Source organism: Nesoenas mayeri, assembly GCF_963082525.1.
Source record: "Nesoenas mayeri genome assembly, chromosome: 1".
Classification (NCBI taxonomy): domain Eukaryota; kingdom Metazoa; phylum Chordata; class Aves; order Columbiformes; family Columbidae; genus Nesoenas; species Nesoenas mayeri.
Window position 1 is genome coordinate 152,470,482 of NC_137541.1, and position 22,950 is coordinate 152,493,431.

The 22,950-nt window shown below is 41.6% G+C and overlaps 1 protein-coding gene across 1 annotated transcript in view; it reads left to right on the forward strand.

The window, feature by feature from the left end:
* Nucleotides 1-915: 915 nt before the first annotated feature.
* The window catches only part of RAB20 (RAB20, member RAS oncogene family), a gene marked incomplete at its 5' end in the record, with an annotated part of 28,496 nt that continues 6,461 nt past the window's right edge, over nucleotides 916-22,950 (forward strand). Inside the window, one exon of the mRNA XM_080363971.1 lies at nucleotides 916-1,087. Within this exon, the coding sequence (XP_080220097.1) occupies nucleotides 916-1,087 (172 nt within the window). The remainder of the gene's footprint in view (nucleotides 1,088-22,950) is intronic.

Genomic DNA, 22,950 nt, shown 5'->3' on the forward strand with positions numbered 1-22,950 from the left:
ATTATCTTTAAAATATTCTACCAGTTGTTTCCCCTCCAGTTGGTCTGCATGTTATCCCTTTCCTTGACTAAAATTCATAACATGTTTACATCCTATTAAAATATTTTTCTGGATTTGTTTGGCACAAATATGATGGATGCAAAAATGATAAGCTAGATCTTTGGGTAATTAACATGATTGCAATTCTGTCACCTGAACTGGAATTAAACTGAATTACAGCAGCTGGGTAACCGACTGTGACAGTGTGTAGATCTGCCACTTGGAAAATACCCCCCGATTGCTACGGGAAACCTGCCTCTCACCAAGGCAAACGTGTTTGCCTGGTAACTCTCATAGCTCCCTGGAAGCCCCTTATTTCGGAGCAAGTTTCTGCTTCCTCCATTTACACTCTGGGAGGGGAGCGGGCTTTCCGCTTGGGCTCCGGGAGAGCTGCGGAGCTGGTTACTTGGTTATCTCCGGCTGGAGACACCTGGGCAGCCCGGGGCACATCGGCATCCCCCGAAGGTTCAGCGTGGTCCAGCTGCGGCTCCGCACCCCCGCGGCTTCTCGGCAGCCCGCCAGCCCCCCGCTTTCCGCGGGGAGGGAGCGGGGCGACCGGGACACATCGCCCAGCTCCTCCGGGAAGTGCTGGGGCGCAGGCCCGGGGTGGGGTCGGGTCGGGGGGGTCGCGGAGCTCCGGCCGCCTCCGCGCCCTGGTCCCCTCCCCCTGGCGCCGGCGGAGGGCGGGGGCAGGAGCGGGGCCGGGCCGGGGGATAGGAGGAGCCGGGGCCGGATCGCGTCGGCGGCGGCTCCGGCGGAGCCCCCGAAGTTTTGGCTGCCCGCGGAGGGCGGCCCTCGTCCCGCCGCTTCCGGGCGGAGCGGGCCGGCGGGTGTCCGGGCGAACGGGGCTGGCGGGAGCCGGCAGGCCCGGCCGCGATGAAGAAGCCGGACGGGAAGGTGGTGCTGCTGGGGGACATGAACGTGGGCAAGACCTCCCTGCTGCACCGCTACATGGAGAAGCGCTTCCAGGAGACGGTCAGCACCGTCGGCGGTGCCTTCTACCTGAAGCAGTGGGGACCGTACAACATCTCCATCTGGGACACGGCAGGTGAGACCCGCCGTGCGGTGCAGGGCGGCCCGGAGGAGCGGGGGCGCCGGCCCTGCGGGCTCCCGGTGTTTCCCGTCGGAAGGGACCTCCCTGAAACTTAGGGGGGTGTTTGCCGGCCGGCTGCCCCCCTCCTCCCGGTCCGGAGAGGGCTGCGCTTGCCGTCTCGGGCAAGCGCTGCACGCCAGCACCGTCCGTGATTTGGCCATTATACGTGTGCTTTCATTTTCCCTAATTTTGGCTTCGTCTGAATGTAAGAGCTGTAGATGGGAAGGTTGCGGTCGGGTGACCTCGCTCCGGACAGCCTCGCTTTTCCGAGAACCGGAGTGCAGGAGATGGGCAGAGGTGAACCTGGCTCTACCCCGGCGGGGGAGGCCGGGACCGGGAAATCCCCCGGGGTGCCTGGTGCTTAGCGCTCTATTTCGGTACTAAGATAGAGTAAGTAATGTAAAACAAATTATTCGGCAGTGGAACAAAGTCTGGAAAGAAATGTATTTTTGATGGGCCAAAAGGGACCTTACAGCTGCTAATCTCTGGTGGTTTTGGACCTGCTTTGCAAAATGTGGGTGTGCAGAGAAGACTGTCATGCCAGTTTGCTTTCTTTCGCTTGAGCGGATGGCAACTGACTGCAAATCCAAAGCTGGAGTTAGAGAGGTTACAACTTCTGTTCATCACTTCTTGCTGTGTGCTTTTAAATGTCCAATTGATATCAGCTGGTGTCAGACTCACAGCTCACAAACTGTTCAGACGTGGCTCACGCTTTCACCGCAGCAATAAAAGCCTCCACGTCAGGATTCAGCGCACAGAGAGCATGGACTGCAGGCAGGTTTCTGTCTGGGAATTGTTGGTGACAACCAGTGATGGGACAAGGGCTAATGGATACAAAGTGGAATACAGGAGGTTCCACTTAAATATGAGATGAAACTTCTTCACAGTGAGGGTAACAGAGCACTGGAACAGGCTGCCCAGGGGGGTTGTGGAGTCTCCTTCTCTGGAGACATTCAAAACCCGCCTGGATGCCTTCCTGTGTAACCCCATCTAGGTGTTCCTGCTCCAGCAGGGGGATTGGACTGGATGATCTTTTGAGGTCCCTTCCAATCCCCAACATTCTGGGATTCTGGGATAGCAGCACCAGGTTGTGCACCCCACTGTGTTGTGGCAGGCAGCACGTCTGGGATGCAGGAGGAAGTGTGGGTTGTGGTTTGGAGTCCTGGGATGAAGGAGGTGGGAGGACATGGGCTGGAGAAGTGGTTTGTGGTCTTTGTCATATGAAGATTTTGCTCTTGGTTATTACATCAGGAAGCTCTGGTCTGTCACGTGGAGGACGAGACTACCCTGAAAAATAAGGTGAATGAACATTCTTGCCTGTTAAGTTGCTTGTGGGAGAAATATCTTGTTCAATATTTTTCTTGTCTTCACATTTAGCTGACTTCTGTTAAAATTCATTAGTGGCAATATGATGAACACAGAGTATATTTTCTTGTGAAACTTGGGGAATTACAGTATCGTGCAATATTCCAGTTTCCTCTTGGTGACGTTTAGGAGGGAAGTTCATTTGCTGTGTCACTTCATGTCACAATCTAGTCCAAAATGGCTTTTCCTGTGTCACAAATTGAGAAGGAGAAAGTGGGGAATGAAACTGCTGAGAAGTTATGCAAAAACACTTTTTGGAGCAGGGGATGAGATGTTTAAGAGCTGTTGCTTCTCGCATTTCTTCATTTATGACTATGATGAAAGCTCTCTACCAGTACCTCTGTTTTAAATACACTTTCTATGTCCTTTGAGATTTTTTTTTTTCTTTTAAATCTACTACAGTTTTAGAATTCACATATTTTACTGTGGAGAGTCTCTCGCGGTCAATTGCTGCTTGTTTCTAGTAAGCCAGACCCAATACCCACATAGGTGAATAGCAGTGGGCTTTATTTCAACAGAAGAGTTAACTTGGTGGGATTGTTCTTTGGCAATTTCCTTTACAACCTTCTGCCTTTTTTTAAAAAATCATGTACTATAAAATAAGTCCCTCCCTGGCTTTGTCTTCTGATTTTAGAGCCCTTTTTTTCAGTCATTTATTCTTATTGCATTATTTTATACAGTGTTAGTTGAGGATTCAGGTTCCAGCTCTGTGTGGCATCTGGAAGGCTCCGGAGGTGGTTCTCCATGTTGCAGGTGAAGTGCCCAGGCGATACCTGTAGCTTCACAGTAGAAGCTCCTAGTGCTTCAGGCAGTGGGACTGAAGGACTTCCACAGCAGGATTGCTGAAGCTGTATTTGCAGAGCGCCAGTTGAAAAGCGTTGTTGTGTTGTACTGAGGGTTGCATAGCACATCTTCCTCATTCTTCTGTGTTGCTGGAATTAGCGTCGAGCCCTGCAATCCCAGGCAGGTACAGACTCTTGCACTGTCTCCTTGTTGGCTTGTGCTCCTGCAGAACGATGGGAGCTGCCAAGGCTGGGCTGGGCCACGTTTGGGTCCGTGAGCTCTGGTTTATTAAGAGCTCTCATTAATCTTCTAAAAACCCACAGCTCCCAGGGCACACATATGCTTTCTCCCATCCTGATGAAGAAGGAAAGGACTCCCTGGATGCTGCAACTCTGATGTTAGGTAAACAAGTGGACTCAAAAGCCTGCGTTATTTACTTGTTTAAATTTTCCGTTTGCGTGGACACAGCGTGTCTGCAGTCCTTGGTCTGTGCTTCTTACCTCACTATAGTGTCATTGTCTTATCTCTGCCAGGTGGGTACCAAGTAAATGTTGAGGCTTTGTAGTAAGGAGGAGGTTAAAATTTAGCTCTTCTGTCTGTTTATTAACCTGGCATTGCGTACTGCTGAATTCTTGTGAAGCAGTTACAGGGTCATCGGATACAGATACGTTGTGTTCTCTGTGTGTGTGTAGATGTACAGGGGAGTCCAGAAAGAAAAGATCATCCAGGAGATGAAAATTCTTTATCACAAGAACATGACAAAAATACAGTTCAATGTTTGCACCCATATTACCTACCTAAATACCGAGTGCGATGTCTGTCTCGTACCCCAGTAGTACTTTACACATGTACAATAAAGAAATATGGAAGACAAAGCCTAGAAAATGAGGGGATGCTTGGTAGCAACTACTACACTAGTTCAGTACTCCAGTGAAATACTCAATTTTACAAGGTTAACTGGAATACATGTTTTTAATATTCTTAGTTCATGTCATATTTAGTATGCAAATGTATTTTTATTTTTGTTGTTGCTTATCAGAATTATTTTGGGGGCTTTTATCTCCATAGAAGTACCCAAATTTTACTTTAAGTTTGGTTTGGATGGTTATTTGTTTTGCTGGTATGGATTAGGCAGTTGGCTGTAGCAATGTAAACCTTGACACACTGAAGCTTTGTTCCTGTAACACGGAATTTTGTTTTCACAAGATTAAACTTCAGTATATCTGCAGTAGCAGTGATGGTTCAAAAGTTAAGTATGTGTGAATATTAATAATACATCAGTTTAATTGCTGATCATCTGATTTATTGAAAATGTGTGTCATTATTACTCATTGCTGTTGATCTTATATTACTTCTCACTGTTATTCAGGAAAATCTCACATTTATTTGAGGAAGAATTAAATTTGCTTGCCAAAGTGCTTAAAAAGTATTTTTCTGTGCTGTTACCACTCAGAAAATCACAGAACTGCACACCTGATCTGTTCTGCAATGTTAGGGCTGAAGTGCAAATCAGTTATTCTTGGGAGAACTCTTCTTTTGGCTCTACATGCACATAGCTCCTTATCTTGGAAAAATCAGCTGCCTAGTCTAGTCTGAATCTTTCGTAGTCTTATCCACAAGTCTTGTAAAATGGGTGTGCAGAAGTTGTTAGACTTGATTATTTTTTATGTAAATGCTTACAGCAAACAGTTCAACATTTCCAGTTTTTCAATCTGATAAGTGTGAGAGAAGTTATTTGGAAATTGCATTCAACTCAAGCAAACGTGCCACAGATGGAAGAATGCTTGGGAGAAGTATCATATGCTTGCCATGTTTTTATGCGCTTTTTTTTTCATAGCCATCTGTTTTTCACTGTTTCTATGTTGTCAGAGGCTTGTATAGGTGGTCTTGTGCCTGACCCAGTGTGGCTGCTGTTGTATTCTTGGTGCAGAGAGTTCTTTATTTACTCATTAGACTCTGATGCTACAAATTACATTTGCTGTTTTCTGTTTGGGTCAGTTAATGCAAAGGAATTTTTAAAAATGCATGAACTATACGAACAAGAGAGAAACTGTAAAATTCAACATATTTTTGAAGGACTAGTCTGCTGGATGGAGGCCCAGTCTCTAGAGCATTTGTATGCATGCTTGGAGACCTTCATAGCAGCATATCCAAAATAGTATTTTTTGAACCAAGGAAGGTAAGGAACAGCATCAGCCAGAGCTTCACAGCCAGAAGAGCTTTCTCATGTGTAAGGATTGGAGGCTGGAGACTCACATGTCAAAGCTGTATATACGTATATGTGTGTGTATATTTATGCATCTTCTAGGCAGTGCTGACAGCAACTGTGGCGTAAACCAGACCTCCTGCCGGGTGTTGGTGGCATGCAGCTCTGAGCTTGCACACAGCCTTTTATCTCGGGCAGCGCAAACATGTCCTGAAGTTCTGAGGGTCTCAGTCCTGCTCCACCTTTGAACCTGGAATACTTGTGTGGTGGCTGCAGCTAGCAGGATGTCCAGGCATGTTTTCTTACCCCTTGATATTTCAAAAGGAGAAACTTGTTTGTATGTTAGATCTCAGTCTCTTTAAGTTGATGTTTTTTTCATCTGATAGATACATGGTGCCCCCAGCAGCAAGATCTCTCTGTTAGTGCTTGTGTCCCTTGTGTTGCTGGTTTAGTATCAAAGCAGCAAACTGGCAAGTTAATGACAAGTATTTCATAAAGTTCACTTCATGATCCTGTAATTGCATTTTAAGAAAGAGGCTGGGTTTTGAACTTACCAACAGATAGTCATGCAGCATGATAATGGGGAAGCATTAAGGTAACTGAGAAAGCAAACTTCCCTTCTTTTTCTTCCTCTCATCTTTAGCTAGCTGTCTGCATGTGAGGAATGATTTGACTGTTCTGTGTATATTCAGCTATCAGTTTATATTTTTACAGCCTCCCCCCTTTATTTTGCACCTGCAGATTTTTTTTGGTGACTTTTCACTTGTCAGAGCTAGTAGTGAGAAAGAAGATAAATGTAGCCTGGAAAAGGCTTTTCTGTGGCTTGAGTCAGATGCGGTGTATCTGTATAATGAGTGCTGACATCTCTTGTGACTGTTTTGCCAGTGTTTGCTGGATCGGTGCTGGTGTGCGAGTATGAATTGCTCACAGTTCCTGATCTCTCACCGCAGGTGTTTCATGGGCAGCAGTGCTGGCAGCTGCCTGGGCTGAGCTTTCCTGGGCTAGCTGTGAGTGTGCAGCTGATAAGAATTGTTAGGTTCCTCCCTCGCTTAGGCTTTGAGTCCCTCGACTTCTTTCAGTACTTATTTGTGTAGATGTATGCTTCCTTCTGCATGTTTTTCTCCTGGAAAGGGGGTGACGCAGCAAAGTTCTTGGGTAAAAGTCAGGATGTGGTGTGACTCAGTCCTCTGCAGTATGACATCAGGCCAGGTAGGCGGGTCTGAGGGCAAAAGTCCCCCTGTGCAGTGAGTAAGATACACATTGGTGGTAGGTAGGGAGGAAGCATGGTCCTCTGTCATGCTGAAACAGAACAGAGAAAGAGTAGGATTAAGCAGAGTGTTCTCTCCACAAGTGAAGAACGATAGCAGAATATTGAACAGAGTAGCTACTATTTTTGACTTTGGGAAGTAGAGGATTACAACGGGAGAAAAGAAGCTACAGATGAGATGCTTAGGTAGGTTAGTCAAAGCCAAACAGGACTCTGAGGCATGTGCAAAAGCCTTTCTGAACCTGATGGAATGGTGACAGAGTAGCAGCTGGGGTTGGGTGTTTCTGGATGTGTGATGACATTACATTTAATTGAGGAGGTCATTTGTTGGAAGGAGTTAGAGGATAGCACCCCAAAAAGCATCTTAGGCATCAGGGATCGTTTAGTGAGGACGGCTGCTGGGCATGTAGCTGTGTGCAGGAGGCTGGAACTTAACAAGATATGAGATGGAAATTATGGGGAATAAAATGCTTTAAATTTGTTGCCAGTGAGTCATGGGTTGGGAGTCAGTTGCTGCCAAAAGGCTCTGAGTTTTGCCTTTGGCAAAATTATCATGGAGAATAAGATGTTGGCCTCTGTGTATTAATTGTTTGTAATTGTTGCGTGTGGAACAATGACAGCTGAGGACTGGTGCCTCATACGTAAATAGGGTGGCTTCCCTGGGATTTCTGCACACAGCTGTAGTCCCCACGTCTTGAAAAGGAAATCATAAGAGCAGAGGTTCAAAGGGACAGTATGGGTAAGCTGCTGAGAAAAATCTCTTGTGTATATGGGGAAAAGCCCTGAAGAGAGTTCACTGTCAGTGAGTTCTTTATCTAAAGCCTCTGAAGCAGGTTGAGAGGGAGGAATAAAGGTTTAGCTTCAGACTGTCCCTGGGAGCAGGATTTTGTTGTTGGAAAACAGTGCACTAGATGACTTTTGTTTCTGCAATGAATTTTTCCTGAAAAAAGCAGAATAGCTTGGAAAGGGATTAAAACTATGAAAAAAATAATGCATTTTCTGGAGAAAGTCCTGGAGGAAGTTCTGTTTTCCATGTCTCACAACTTAAAAATATAATGATACATAAGCAAAGTCAAAGGTGGCAAACTGATTCCTGCTGAAAGAAGGTGCTTTTGTGTGCAAGTGAAGTAAAAATATTGAAATACCTTGTCAGAGGGAATTATGAAAAATACACAAACATCAAAAAGAAATGGGAGACAAAATCAACCCAGTTTGTTTATTCAACTATGGCTAATTCACTTTATCAAAGGAGGAGTTTTGTTTCTAATGTGTAATTTTAGTACTGCCTCTTGGGGAGGACAAGCCACTTGTTGGTTGCAAGTACTTGATGCAGGCCAAGATAAATGTCATGTGTGACCCTCTTTGGTAACTTCTGTATTCCAGCCCCCATGCTAAATCCCTGCTTTGCATGTGGTATTTAATATTAGAGTGCAAAGTGACTGTGCTGTTCTAGCCTCAATGGGAAACTACTTGATGGTTCAGTAAGACTTTCCCTTGAATAATACCAGTGACCTGCAGCCTGTGCCTGGCTAAGCCGTCCTGTGTTGTGCCATGGCACTGCAGCTTGACGAACATTAGCAGCTTTGGAGTCCTCAGTAGCTCCTCAACTTCTATAACAAAAAGGCTGGTTTTGTGTTCTAATTTTAGCCTGGAGTGAGGCCCAAGTTTTAGAGTCATGCTGTAAAAGGGGGGAGAGAGGTTAATATCGACCATTTTCAAGTGCATCTGAGTAGACGGTGGAAGGGAGAACAAGAATATGTTTGTCTAGTCTTTGGTCCATGGCCTGTGTTCTTGTTTTTCTGTGGAAATTTTGCTTCTTGGCTTTGACTGATACAAATGAGTTTGTACAAATCCTTGAATTGATTGAACAAGTCCATTTTAAACTTGTGTTTTAAAGCCTCAGGTCCTCGGTAGGAGCGATTCTAATAATTTAATAATGGAGAGTTTGTGCCTTTGGCATTGCATACATTCTTCCTTGCTTACTGAAGGAAGAAATGTATTTTCCAGATACCTCTGTCAAAATTGACTTGACAGCTGAAAGGTTAGCTTAAGTGTTGACTGTCTGCTTTGTGGCAATACTGAAAATGCATGAGGGAGGGAGGCACGTACGAGAGAAATGGTTAGTCAAACAATGTAAACGCGGTGGCAAAGCTGCTGACGAAAATTGCAGACAGATGGAAATTCGACTTCCTGGTGGATCAAGAGCCAGTGGCAGAAATTGCAGAAAAGTTCAGAAGGGTGCCCAAGAACTGGATTATTCTCTTTGGTAAAACTGGTCTCCTGTAGGTTATGTGCAAAGGCTTAAATAAGAGTTCTGTGCAAGAAAGCAAGTTATTAATGCCCTGTTGTGCTCTTCAGTTTGAGTTTAATATTTGTGAAAGGCAAACCTGAGCTTAAGAAATCACCACTCTTTCAGCAATTTGGGTGGGAGGAGGAGGATATTGGGTAAAAAAAGTATCCCATCCCAACCCTGACTTTTTCTCTGTAGCTGGGTAAACAGCCTTGCACAGAACAGCCAATAGCTTCATTAGCTGTAAGATAAAGATTAATGTGTACAAAGTAAGTCATGTTGACCCAATTCTGGTTATATCTGGGATACCAGGCACATTCGGTAATGAAAAAACAAGTACCTACTTAGAATTAGTATTGTATGTTTAGGTGCCTGAACTTGGGCAGTCTGGGTTGTATGCAGTCATCTATGCAATGAGCTTCTACTCTTTCCTTGAGAAAGACGGTGACAGTGGGTGCTTAAAATCAAAGTCCAGGGCAGGTAACCAGCTGTTAGCTGGCATGGTTTATCTGAGCACTCATGTATGGTGAGTACTTTTCTTGTTTCGTCTTGCATATACATACATACAGTGGTGCACAAGTGTCAAAGCCAGGGACACTCGTAGCCAGCATCACAGTGGTTTGACTGGGCTGCTCCTGATGTTCAGGTGAGTTTAAGTATCTTTATTTCACACTGCAGTTGCACCTTACATCACAGATGAGTTGTTTGCTTTAAGACAATTGCTGTCTTGTGTCGAAGCCACTAGCCATGTGAGCTTCCAAGTGATTTTTTCCTGTGGCAGTGTTTCACTGGCTGAACTGAAGGTGAACTTGGTAATGCTTTGCCTGAGTCACATTGTACTATTGCAAAATATCTCAACAAGTAACCTTTGTTTGGGTCTCCACTGAGAAAGGTGCTGAGTCAGTGGTGGCTACATGTGGAGCCATTAAAAAATGCGGAATAGAAAGAATCATGTTCTCCCTCAAGTCTGAATGATTTGCTTTCTTCCAGGTGAAGACTGGGTAGAATATCCTGAGATTTGATCACGAGGCATTGAACTTGTGAACAATTCCTTTTCCTGCACCTGTCCTATCAACTATAACTCCATCTGCAGTACCTAAGGAAATCCAAGCATAGGAAATGAGATTTGAGCTTGGTGATTAAACTTCTTTTATGCAAGTAGTACTGCTGAGAGCAGAGGTGGTTAAAGGAAATGAGGGGTTTTGCTCATAATTTGAAAGGATTCTCAGCAAAAGCAATTTCACAGCCTTCACCACAAGAGATCCAGGATAACATCATTTTGGACAGCCAATTCAATAAGCATACATGATTTTTCTAATCCTACTAAACTGCTTGGATGTGGAAAAATCCCGATCTATTATAGAAGAGAACTTCTTAACATCATTTTTAAAGGGAGATAGATCAGCAAATAAGTTTGTGAATCTTCTGATGTATCTGTCCATCCCTTAGGAAGCCAACTAGAGTTGAAGTTGGCTTTGTGTGGGCCATAAAGGAGCCATTCATGGAAGAGCTCTGCTGACAGTCTAAAGACTTGCGTGAGCTTGAATTTATTAGTGTTTTATAGATGAAGCAAGAAGAAGAAAATGTGATTGAGCTCTTGTCTTTTCACCAATTCCATTGGTGGAAAAATACATTTCAGCATTTCAGCCTAGTTTGTAGCATGGTGGAAACTTCATGTACAGACTCCAGGAGGAAACACATTTAAAACTTAAACACGTTAGTGTCTTATAATGAATTAAAGCTGTTGTGCTTTCAGGCTGTTTCTGTTCTGCCCTTTCACAAATTCCTTTTTATATTTTTTTTCCCTGTCATGAAAATAACTTGCCATATCCTGATCTTCCTGATCTACAGAGAATGCCTTTTTTTTCTGGTCTACAGGTTAATGAACTAAAGATTGGAATAATTTTGTTCAATAATCATTAAGCCTCTGATACAGATGCTGTTTCTTGTTCCCTCAGCCTCTCCTGTCCCCAGTTGATCCACTGACATGTCTTCTTTAATTTGTTACATGTTTTAATATTCCTGACCACTGTTTTTATACTTCAGGAAATTCCTACAAAATACAGAGAAAGAATGGTGACCAGCCATCCATCTGTTCTTATACACATAGTTTAAAAAATAATGGTCTTCAGTAGCAGGATTTTTTTGTTTTGCATTCTGCAGCTGATGACTGCTTAGGAATTTTTAATCATGTGTAATATTACATTATATAGATATTAAAATACTTCAGACTTTATTTTTCTCTTAATTACATCATTATCTGTAAAATGAAGGATGGCTTAGTAAGACCCTCAGGAAAATGTTCTTCCTATAAGAATATATTAACTAGAAACTACAATGAAACAGTCTGGGAGGTGGGGCAAGAGAAATTAATATGTAATACCCTTCATGAAGAACATGAAGCAAAAGTTGGGTAGATTGAAATAGCCTTTAAAACAAACATCTAAATGCTGGTCATTGGCTGAGTAATAATTTCTCTACGTGCAGTGAACCAGCTTTGATTTCTGCTTAAGCTCATGTTCCTAGTGCACTCAACACCACCAGTATAAAACATACATGTGGGAAGTTGTGCCCTGGTTGCAATGACCTTCAGCTCCCTGTTTCCCTTTCCCCAAGGGCTCTGGGCTGACCGACTTCCCTTTCTGGTTGTGCAGGTTACTTCAGTGATGGGATTAAAGCTTCACCAAGTTTAATGCCTTATGTGATGTGAAAGTCCTCAGAAGTTCACTTTCTGCTCTTCCTAAGGGGGTCTGCGATCCGGATCTACAAATCTGTTGCTCTCTTCTTGATTGCTGAGGTTAGAAATAAGGCTCTCGGTTATAGAGGTTGGTTGGTTTGTTAATTTGTTTCTGTTCTCTGGGTTCACTCAGAGAAGGGAGAAATGACCAGAATCTGTATGGGTTTCTAGTGAAAAAATGAATGAAAGATAAAGCCTTATGTACTTGAGCTGTCATCTTCCAGGCTTCACAAAAGGGATCATCAAATCTTGTGAGCTGCTGTAAGTGAGATTTAAGTGTTTTAAAACAAAACAAAACCCCACTGGTATAATGAGAGTGATATTTTTTTTTCCCCTCCCTCCCCTGATATAGGTGGTTACTTGTTGAAAAAGTAAATCTCTAATTTTGTGAAACTGAAAATGTCTCAATCTGCTTGGCTGCTCCAACCCCCAGCAGTAGGATTGCTTCTTACTTTTAGGAGGAGGAACAAACACTCCTGTCAGACCATCTTTAGGACATGAGCTTTCTCTCCCACAGCAGATAGCTGCATCTATCACATTTGTATTGTTTCCCTTATCTCTCTTCCCCTTCTAGCATTGTGTGCCCTTCCCACATTGTCCTGCTCAAGTCTTTTTTTTTTTCACTCCAAGCCCTGGAAGCCCAGTGGAAGTGGAATAGTTGGTGTCTATCCTCTTTTTGAGAGTCAGAGCACTTTGTGACCTAGAGATGCTGCCTTGTCACCTTAATTATGGTAGAAAAGGATGTAACACTTGCAAATCTGTAGGCAGTTCCCTTTCGGTAAGTAGCTTTTCCTCATACCAGGAACAGGGCAGACACTGGACAGCGGTAAGGTTGCTTTTTGTAGCTTGTACTCTATAGAAAGTTCAGAACTGAATTCTTTGTGGTTTTTAGTGGTACCCTCTTTGTGCCAGGCTGGAGGAAGTTAAGATGAGATTTATATGTTTATTTTACCATGCCTATTTTGTGGTTTCTGTTTCTTTAACCTTCAAATTAATGCCTCTAAACAGTGAATACTAAACATGCTCTTAGGAGTGTAGGCAGAGAGGCCAGTAGTGGAATTAAAAGGGAGAAGTGGTGCTGGGAATGTAAAAGCCGCGTGTTCATCTTAGCTGGTGCAAGTTCTGAAAACACAAGCCACACGTCCTGGGATTAAAATTCCCTGAACGAGGTGAACAAGTTTGAGTTCGCTCCCGTAAAACCCCGGCAGCAGCTCTATGTCTGGCATGGTCTCCCACTTCGGGTACCTGCTGGAGGCAGCTCACCCCATCACCAGAACTTCCTCCTGCTTTTGAGAAACCGCCACCATCCGGAGGTGAGCAGCGAAGAAGACTTCAGCGAAGTTGAATAGAAACTGGTGGTGGCTGGTAAGGAGTAGAAGTGCTTGTAATTTTCTTGGGCATAAATTATACGTGAATTAATTGCATGTGTTCTTAGTTGAGAACCTGCTTATAAATGTACTGATGTTGAAAAAAAAGAAAAACACCATAAAAATATCTCTCTGTTGACTAGGCCTTGTTTTATGTCCTATGATACTAATGTGAGTTTTGCTTTAAAAAATAAGAAAGTAGATTTTTTTTTTTTCATTCAGCTTGCAAGATCCATGACCTTTACTTCTACCCACTTAGCAAGCTTTAAGTATTTTTCAAATTGCTAGCGAAGGCTGGTTTAAAGTTAAACTCAGTGTTACAAGTCAGGAGCTAGCATATAGTTAGCTACTACAGTTGAGTTCCATTTCACCAGAAGATAGTTTAACGTTAAATAAGAGGCACTTATCAAGCATCTGCTGGGGAAGACCACACATGGATGCCTGCTATTGATCTTCAGGAAGCTATAACCTATAACTTTAGGAAGCTATATAGCTTCCTAAAGCACTGTGATAACTCTGTTTTGTTCATTATGTGTGCAAGGATCATTTCTCATTTTTGAAACATGTGACACAGAAGGTCACTTCTGACAAGACAATCTGCCAGCTCTCATTTTTTTTGTTGTTGTTGTTGTGAAATGTGGTCTCTGTGTTTCAGAATATGAACTTTGTGATTTGTAGACTTTTTTTTAAAGTGCTGAACAGTGATGATTACCAGCATTCAGTTGTGGTCTTGCACTAACTTTTTATTTGTAAATGCTCGGTCATTTGGAATTATTTCTAGTCTTCCTCTTCCTGTAATCTAATCAACCTGGAAAGGTACTAGTAGGATAAAAGATTTATGGAAATGGTGCTCGAGGTACTGTCTACTGCTTCCTAAATATTGACGGCAGCATGGAGAGAAGTGTCATTGAAGTGGGGCTGACGGAAAACAGGTGCTGACATAGCTAATGTCCTTGTAAATGAAACTCTCCTGTGGGTCTGTGAAAGAGAAAGGTAACTTCCTCTGCTGTTCTATGACTCCCCTTGTGTGGGTGTGCGCAAAAATGTTAATAGCTGCATGGTGGTGGTTTGGTTTCCTATAGTTGGGAAGGGGCTTGAAGACTGACAGCCAGGAGCCAGAAATACGTATTATTTGTTTGGGGTTAAAGTGGTAATATGGAAAAAGAATGATGTTTCTAATACATTAGACTGTTTAATTTTATTTATGGTTGGATATGAATGTTCATCCAAAGAGGATCTACAATCAGTACCAAGGAACTATTTTTCTTCTCTAAAATGTCACTGTCCATAATTAAGATATTTATTGAGTTCATGGTATTTCCTTGCTCAAAAAATGGCATGGTGTACTGTATTGATGACTTGGTATTTAAGTGGTTACCTTTCTGCAAAAAAATGGTATGCACGTAGTTGCCCTTCTGCAAAAAAACCTGCAGTAAAACTTGATTTTAAAAAAAATGTAAAGATATATCTAAGGTGAGAGCAAAGTACTTAATGAGGAAGTTGGAAAAACCCAAGTAAACTTAAGACAGGAATAAAAATGAAGAAAAGCAGGAAGGATTTCTCATTGGTGAGGGACCGGGCAGACACCGACTTGCTAACTCTTCACCGAGAGCTGGCAGGAACGCCTGAGGAGTGGTGGCATTTCAGGGTGCTTATTGAGATACGTTTAGGAGAGCAATCTCAATTAACCCTACTCATCTCTGGTTTTATTTATTTATTTATTTTCTTTTAATCACACACCTGTATGAATGTTTGCTTGGCTAAGCTGGAAGCCGAGTTAACTTGCCAGTTCTTTTTTGATCAATATAAAACATCCGATGTGTGTGGAGTGACCTCCCAGCCCTGCAGTGCCAGTCAAACTGTGCCAAAATACACCCGGCCGTGCATTCCTGCCTGAGCTGAGGAGCTGCCTCTCAGTGTGGAGAGCAATCCTGGGGAGGGAGCGTGGGCTTTAAAGATCTCCTTTTGGTGTGACTCTGGAGATAAGGAATTGGTAACCATCTCTGCTTCGCAATTGGAGAAGTGGGCTCAGCTGCAGTGTCTGCTCCCCTGTGGAAAAGGAATTGTAAATTTAAGGGAAAAGTGTCATTTTTCAGGTACTGGAAAGAAAAACAAGCTGCTTTTAGAGCTCATCCTGTGGAAAATGAATTGCTGTTCTGTAGGAGGGGCTTTTCTTGGAGGAGGTGGATTGGCATTCCAGTGGGTATTACGACCAAAAGTCTTCTTGCACAACCCAGAAGCGAGTGGCTTCTGCAGGTGAGGTTGTTCTGCGGCCCCGTCCTGTAACCAGCCTCTTTGTTGCCTGCTGCCGAGCAATATTTGACTGTCAAGCTCTGCTGCGGCAGTTAAGTGTTCAGTGCTATTGCTTCCCGCAGAGCTCTGCCAAAGTAAATCCAAAGGGTTTCCCCCCACCTCCAACTCCAATAATATCTTTCCTTAAGAAGGGCATCTGCCAAATGACCGATTCTTTTTTAAGTAGCAGTTTAAAATTGTCTTTGAAACATAAAGAATTCCACATTGATGCTTACATTTTACATAGATTAAAATTTCTAGATTCATACTTGCACTCTTGCTCCCGTTTTAGTTCAGGCATACAAGAGCTTCATAAATTTAACTCTCAAGCACCCTGTCACCATCTCTTTTCAGTAGAGACTGTGTTGATGTGAGATCTCAGCTGGAGTTCTGGTGGAGCCTTCGCTCTCGGACAGGATGATAACATCCCATAAATTTGGTGTGCCCTCCTTTTTTGTTTTGCCAGACTTCAGTATTTAAATAAAACATCTTCCTGCAGGACTTGTGGGGTTTCAGAAGGAAACAGATAAATACTGGTGTCATTTTTTTCAGTTTGTGTTGCAAATGCACTCAAGATGTGCTTGCTGGACTGGCAGGGCTAAGGTCAATTCTGTTCTTCTTTTACAAGGCACTAGGTTTCCAGACAGCCAAAAAATATGGGAATTGCTTGAAGCTTCTGGGGTTATTTCCTTCACTTAAAAATAAACACAGAAGGTCAGGAGAACTAAACAAAATGGATGGTTGGACAAAACTAAGTCTTATCTAGCTAAGTGGAAATGTTATTCAGGACTGTAGAGGTGTCAATGGGATCTTAAGTTGCACATAGTTGTTTGTTGTGTGTGGTGTTTTGTTGTTGTTTTTGTTGGGTGGGGGGGTTGACTTTTTTCCCCAGGTCTAGCCAAAGTTTTTGTTGGAAAAGACATGCTAGTTAGTGTAGTTAGGGGCTTTTTTTTCCCTATGTAATGCTTTGTGTTACTAGGCATAATATGATAAAATGTAAAACTTTGGATAGAAAGCATACTGCTGCAGTAAAATTTGTGTTTCTATGGGAACTTTGGTTTTGAAATTACAGTTCTTGTGAGCTTAAAAGCTTGGGCTTTATTTTATTATTAAGTTCTGATTTATTCTTGCCAGCAAGAAAAATAATTTTGGATTTATGCAAGAGAATACATCTTGGGTACTCTTTTGTCCCCAAAAGCTGAAGCTGGTTTATGGACTAAATCTTGCAGATAACAGGAATCTTCTCTGACAGTATTTCTTCTCCTTCACATAGGGGTTGTGCAGGCCCTTTGTCCAGTGCAGACATTGTGCAGAGTTTGTAAGTTTCTTCATAAAAAGATGATTGCAGCTAGAAATATGTGGACTAAACAAATGTGTAAGGCTGCAAATGAAGAGAGACTAATGGTGTGGGGAGCTGGTAACAGGTTAAGCTTGATTCATTTGGGCAAGAGTCTGTGTTTTGCAAGGTCCATTTAGTTGGTAGTAGATGACAGATTGAGCTCTTGGTGCTACCTTGTTGTGTCCCAAAGCCTGTGAGCTGTTCTGAAAAGCATACCATGTGTTGGGAGGGGTGAAAGTAGTGAAGAATTTCACAGAATCACAGAATGTTAGGTATTTGGAAGGGACCTCAAAAGATCATCCAGTCCAATCCCCCTGCCGGAGCAGGAACACCTAGATGATGTTACACAGGAAGGCATCCAGACAGGTTTTGAATGTCTCCAGAGTAGGAGACTCCACAGCCTCCCTGGGCAGCCTGTTCCAGTGCTCTGGCACTCTCACTATTAAGAATTTTCTTCTCAAATTTAAGTGGAAATTTTTGTGTTCCAGTTTGTACCCATTACCCCTTGTCCTATCATTGATTATCACCGAGGAGAGCCTGGCTCCATCCTCATGGCACTCACCCTTTATATATCTGTAAACATTAATGAGGTCACCCCTTAGTCTCCTCTCCTCCAAGCTAAAGAGACCCAGCTCCCTCAGCCTTTCCTCATAAGGCAGATGTTCCACTCCCTTGATCATCTTTGTTGCCCTAATTTAAGTAACATCATAGTTTCAGTGAGACTCTTTTGACTCTTTTATAGTCTTGGCTGTAGAATAATATGGAAAGGTTGGAGAAAAGAGCTACAAGGATGATTAATTGTGTAGAGGAATCTGCAGGAGGCAAAGAGCCTGAATATGAATTTCTCCAGCCTAACAAGAAGAAGGTTAACTCACACAGAAATACCTTTTAGAGGGGAGAGTGAGGTTGTGTGTGTTGGTGTTTGCGTTTTGGGTGGTGGGGTTTTGTTTGCCTTTTTTATGTTGTTGGTTGGTTGGTTTGTTTTTTTGGTGTGTTTGGGAAGGGGAGTGTCTGGTAGATTTGTTGTTGTTTTTTGGTTGTTTTTTTTAAAGCTGATACATAATGATGGTGAAAGTCTATAAAAATTCAGAGTCTGAAACCTGAAATGCAGCACACTAATTTGTGAGAAAATAACTTCTTTTTCTTTGGTCACTTTATAAAATCAGTCACAAGATGCGGATGAAGGCTGAGTGAAATTCTATCATCTTTATTACTCAGGAAATCAGACTCAAATGAGGATTATGCTTGATCTCTGGCCTCGCTTGGTGATTGTTTTTTTATTGCCATGTTAACTTGATCTCCTCCTTTCCTTGAGTGTGTCCAACAGATCTGTGTTTGGGAGCTAGTAATGAAAAACTTCACTGCCAGTTATGGAGAGAAAATTGGCGAATTACACTTCAGACCTGGCTTAAAAAAAATCAGGGAATACTTATACTAGTTCATGATTGAATAATACAGGATTTGACAAGATGAAAGAGGGATGTTTATTGGAGTTGAGGTGTGGGTGAGAGGTTTTCATCTGCAGTAATGAGCTTTCTTGGATACCTCTGTGACTGGGCAGGCTCTGCAGGATGCAACAACACATTGATCGGCACCAGCATAAGCTGCGAGGCATCTGCTTTTAGTTTAGTTGCCTTTAGTAAGCAAAACTTTTACTTAAAAGGATATTTCTCCATAAACTGTCACACTGTTAACTGTCAAAAAAACACAGCAAGTTTTTATCCGTGTTTCAACTGTGTGTTCTTTAAAGGTGTGCTGCGAGTTAAAGCTACATGTCTTTTGAGTCATTTCTTCAGCATATGAGAAAAATGTTGTGACTAGACATCTGGTTTGGAGCTTCTACCAGCACATGCCTAGAAAGATAACCTTTTTGAAGGATATGAAATAAAACTAACCCTGTAGCAAAAATTCCCGTTATTTTCTCTTTTGCCACTTCTATTAAACAGGGTTTTGTGTGTGCCCTTTTGCTGCAGAGAAACGTATCACAAGCTGTTGTCTTCAGATAAAGCTCAGATGATCCCGTAGATGTTAACAACGTCTTACGGAGCTTGGCGTGTGACATTATTCTTGCATAACTTCTCAGCCTGCTATTTGTCCTAACAATAAAAGGCCCATTCGACTGAACTTCTTTGGAAGAATTGTTTTATGTGAATCATGCCAGAGTCCCACTTCTGGAATGATAATTGAATTGGTGCTCTAATAGCAATTAAGGAGTGGATTGAAAAGGGCTTGACCTGTTGGTATAATTCAAGTCTGAGGAGGGGAAGCTGTTCTGGGAAAGGACAGGGGTGTGAGGGGGGTTGTTCTCAAGCCCATCAGGGCTGTCTTGAACGGGTTGTGCTATAATTGCTCTGGGTGTATTCAGCAAAAAAACTGAAAAAGGAAACACAGCCAAAATATGAGAGCTTTTTACTGATTAAAACCATAAAAGGAGAAGCAAATTAATAATAGTTGACGCTATAATTTCTTTTGGCTGGCTGGTAAGGTGACTTTCCTTTCAAAAAGACTGTAAACTAGGCATAAGCTTGAATCTGTAAAGAAAGCATTACTATTAGTGAAGTTATTAATCCTTTTAAGGGAAAGCTTATCTTTCAGAGGTAGGTGAAGTGGCTAGAATTTTACGGCATTATCTTTTACATACTTCATAGTCATTGGTGCCTGTTGAAACATGTCCTGCAAACCTTATTTACGGCATGCCTGTTATTTTTAGTTTAGTTATTATAGTTAAAGGGGAGGGGAAAAATAGGCTAAAATAAATCTGTATATAGCTTTTTATAACATGTATACATGCATATTCCTATATACAGAATGTAGTTGAATTTCCATTTGTGGTAAGTAAAAGCCTCCTTTTTGTTCACACTTTCTAGTGATTCTTTTTGTTTGTAAAGATCCCAAACTGATTCCTTTCCCAGCCATACTAGTGCTGATTACAACTCAAAAAATTGAATTTGTATGCTACCTTTGTATGAGAACAAGCAAAAAGAGCAAGCCCTTATACAGGATACAGGCAACGGTGTTTGGCTTTTTTTCTGTGTAGTTTGTCTGCACTCTCTTTAAAATTTATTCCTTTTCCATATTTGTGCAGCTTTCCATATCTTTCTTTCTTATATATATATATATATATATTTAATGAAATGTAGTAGGGGGTAGATTCGTGATTTTAGTGCCCTTAACTAAAGCAGGGGGAGTAAGAGTTGCTTTACTTAAGGCACACTGGTAGTTGCTGGTATGGACTGTCCTTCCAGTGGTTAGTCATCTTCTATTGGCAGAATGTTAATACATAATTTAGATGCCCAAAAGGATGGCAGATTTGTTATGTAAAGGAATTAAAATAAAGGGTGAGTTTTATTTTTTTCCCTGGAATATTGTGTTGGAGGCAGAATTCCCAGTAATAGGCCTCGATGCTTGGTAATGCCAATCATCTCCTCCTGTTTTTCCTGAACACTGTTGTAGCTTGTCCTCTTATTCTGTGGAGAGTGCATTAATATTTATCAAATATTCCTGCAGAAGTTTGCAAGAGACAAGTGGCTATACTCCAAAGATAAAATATAAGATTCATACTCTTGATTAGAATTGTGTTTAAGAATTAATCCTTCAAATGGCTCTTCAGTTATTCATCGCTGTGTAATTTTCCTCATTTTTTTATTGCTATCAAAATTTAGGTTCCCTAAAAACACAGTTTACATATATTTTGGGGTGTGTTTTATCCCAGACGCTGCTGGATCACTGATGGTAGTTTAGTAGACTTCTGAAAAATAAAATAATAAAAAATTCTCTCCTTAATATTGTTATTTACCCAGAAGGGTGCAGCTTAATCTCTCAGGATAAAAGCCATACTGTGGTATCATAATTCATAAATTTGGGATTATAGTGCCAAGGCATTTTCTGTTTCATCAAAACCTTTCTCTGCCTCCACTTAGATGACTAGTTGGATTTTCTCAAGTAACTTATTGGACTGTTCAGACAAAATCAGATCTATGAAATGGAATATTTTAATATTTTGTAGAATTCTATTCTATACCAATAGATTATATAAGATTTTTTGTATGTGAATTCAGTGAGGACTAGATTATAGCAGCATAATGTATCGCCACTTCCAGATCAGGAAAATGTTACATTCCTCCTGCATAAAAGTGCACTGAAATCTTGAGAACTGCCTTTTTTTTCCAGTTGTCATGGAGTTAAATGTACTAGGAAGCATCTTCTGCTTCACTGTTAACGGTTCACGAGGCTTTCTCATCTGTGGCGGAGAGTACAAATACATTGTTGGTCCCTTTGAATCTGTGACTTGCCTCCATTTGAATATTAGGATTTATATATATACATATATATATATGTATGTATATGTGTATATAGATATATATTTTATTCTTTTTTTAATGGGAAGATATTTTTACCACTTGAAAGAAATGGCCTGATAACATTTGCCATCCCGAATGCCAGCCTCTAGGGGAGGGCAAGAAGCGCTCATGCAGTATATTTCCTGTATCTACATAAAAGCAGCAGTATAGATACCTAAATGCTGCAGGCTTGGAACTTAGTAACTTTGGACATTGGCTTGTGAATAACATTTTGATACGGACTGTGTGTGTTGGTGAGAAGGAACCATAAGTACAACGTGATATGATGGTGCTTTTATGTTTTAAATTGGCATGAAAAGTGCTCTAGAGACTGAAGTTGTGTTGTTTCTATTTATTGAAAAAGTAGTTTTGAATAACCCCCTTTTTTCTAAGACCAGATCTGAAGGGATTTAAGTAATTAATAGATAATGATTATGCAGTGGGTTAGTTCTAGACTTTCTAGCCATGGATTTTTGTGTCAAAATGAAGCTTTTGATAGTGGAGGAGTGATATTTCTAATATGATGATTAAAGCTGACTGGAAGACAGGGCTCAGTGTCATCATGATTTCTGATCTTGCCTAAGTGACAAGTGAATGAAGCTCCTGTTCATGGGGCTTTCTTGCTCACATCAAACTGCAGTTTTGCCGAAGGAGCTTTGCGAGCCTGAACCGATTCCCATTTGTAGAGTGGGGATGTTTGTGGGATCTTGGGAATTTCAGATTCATACAGAACTCGAAGTATCTGTTCATTAAGACAAAAATACATAGATTTAAGGGAAGAGATTATATTTTTTGCCATTTGACATCTTCATTTATTATGAGATAGAGATAGTTGACTTAGCGATTGAGAGTAAGTTGCATTTAGAAATGGAGTAAGCTTGTCCCAGTCATGTATTGCACTGATCCCACTTTCTTGACTGTCTGTTTTTGATGTTTTTTATTTGGAGAGCTGTATTAAAGAACCTTCCTTTGTTTGTTGCTCATTTAACCCATGTGGCTGTTATTTTCTTCTTCCATGTGTAGCTCTTTCTACTTTAAAACATGAAAGTGAAGCCCTTTGGGTATTAAGATAAGTACTTTCCTATGTTTATATTATGTTCTGCTTTGGCCCAGATATCCATATCTAATTTTAATAACTTAAACTGAAGCTCCTGGAATAGGGCACAGTTCATGCCTCAAATGTTGATTCATATCTAAGTAATGAGTATAAGCAAAATAAATGTCATCTTGATTTTTAGGAGACCTAGAGCTCTGATGCATTCTGAAACTTCAATATATACAAGTATATTCTATAATGCAGCATTGTGTCTATATAATACTAGGTGAAGAGGTAGATTAAATTACTTTTCTAGTTGCTCAACTGTAGTTGTTTTGGTGATTAGTTTTTTTGGCAGGGAGTGTGGTGATGTGTGTGTGGTGTGTTTTGTTGGGGCGTGCGTGTGTGTGTTTTGTTTTGTTTTCTCCAGAGACTTTTCTTCTATGGGGAATTTTGTCCTGGAGGAAAACCAAATGCTGGCATTTTTTAAATGGATCGGGAAATCATGTATTCAGACAGCTCCTGGATATACAAAACTGGAGCTCTCCAGTGCTTTCTGACTCATTTGTTGCCACTAATTCCTGCTTATGTCCTCCATGCTAATCCTTTGGGATGGAGAGCTTTATTTTTATCCTCAAGTAACCACAGGCATAGTCTGGTTCTTGATAAAGCTCCTTACTTCAAGGGAAATGTGATAAAGCCACCTAGAAGAAATAAATATCAATCTTGCACAAGGTAATGAAGAAGTCTGACTTCATCGGTGTCAAAACTTTACAGCCTGACTCACATGTGGGCA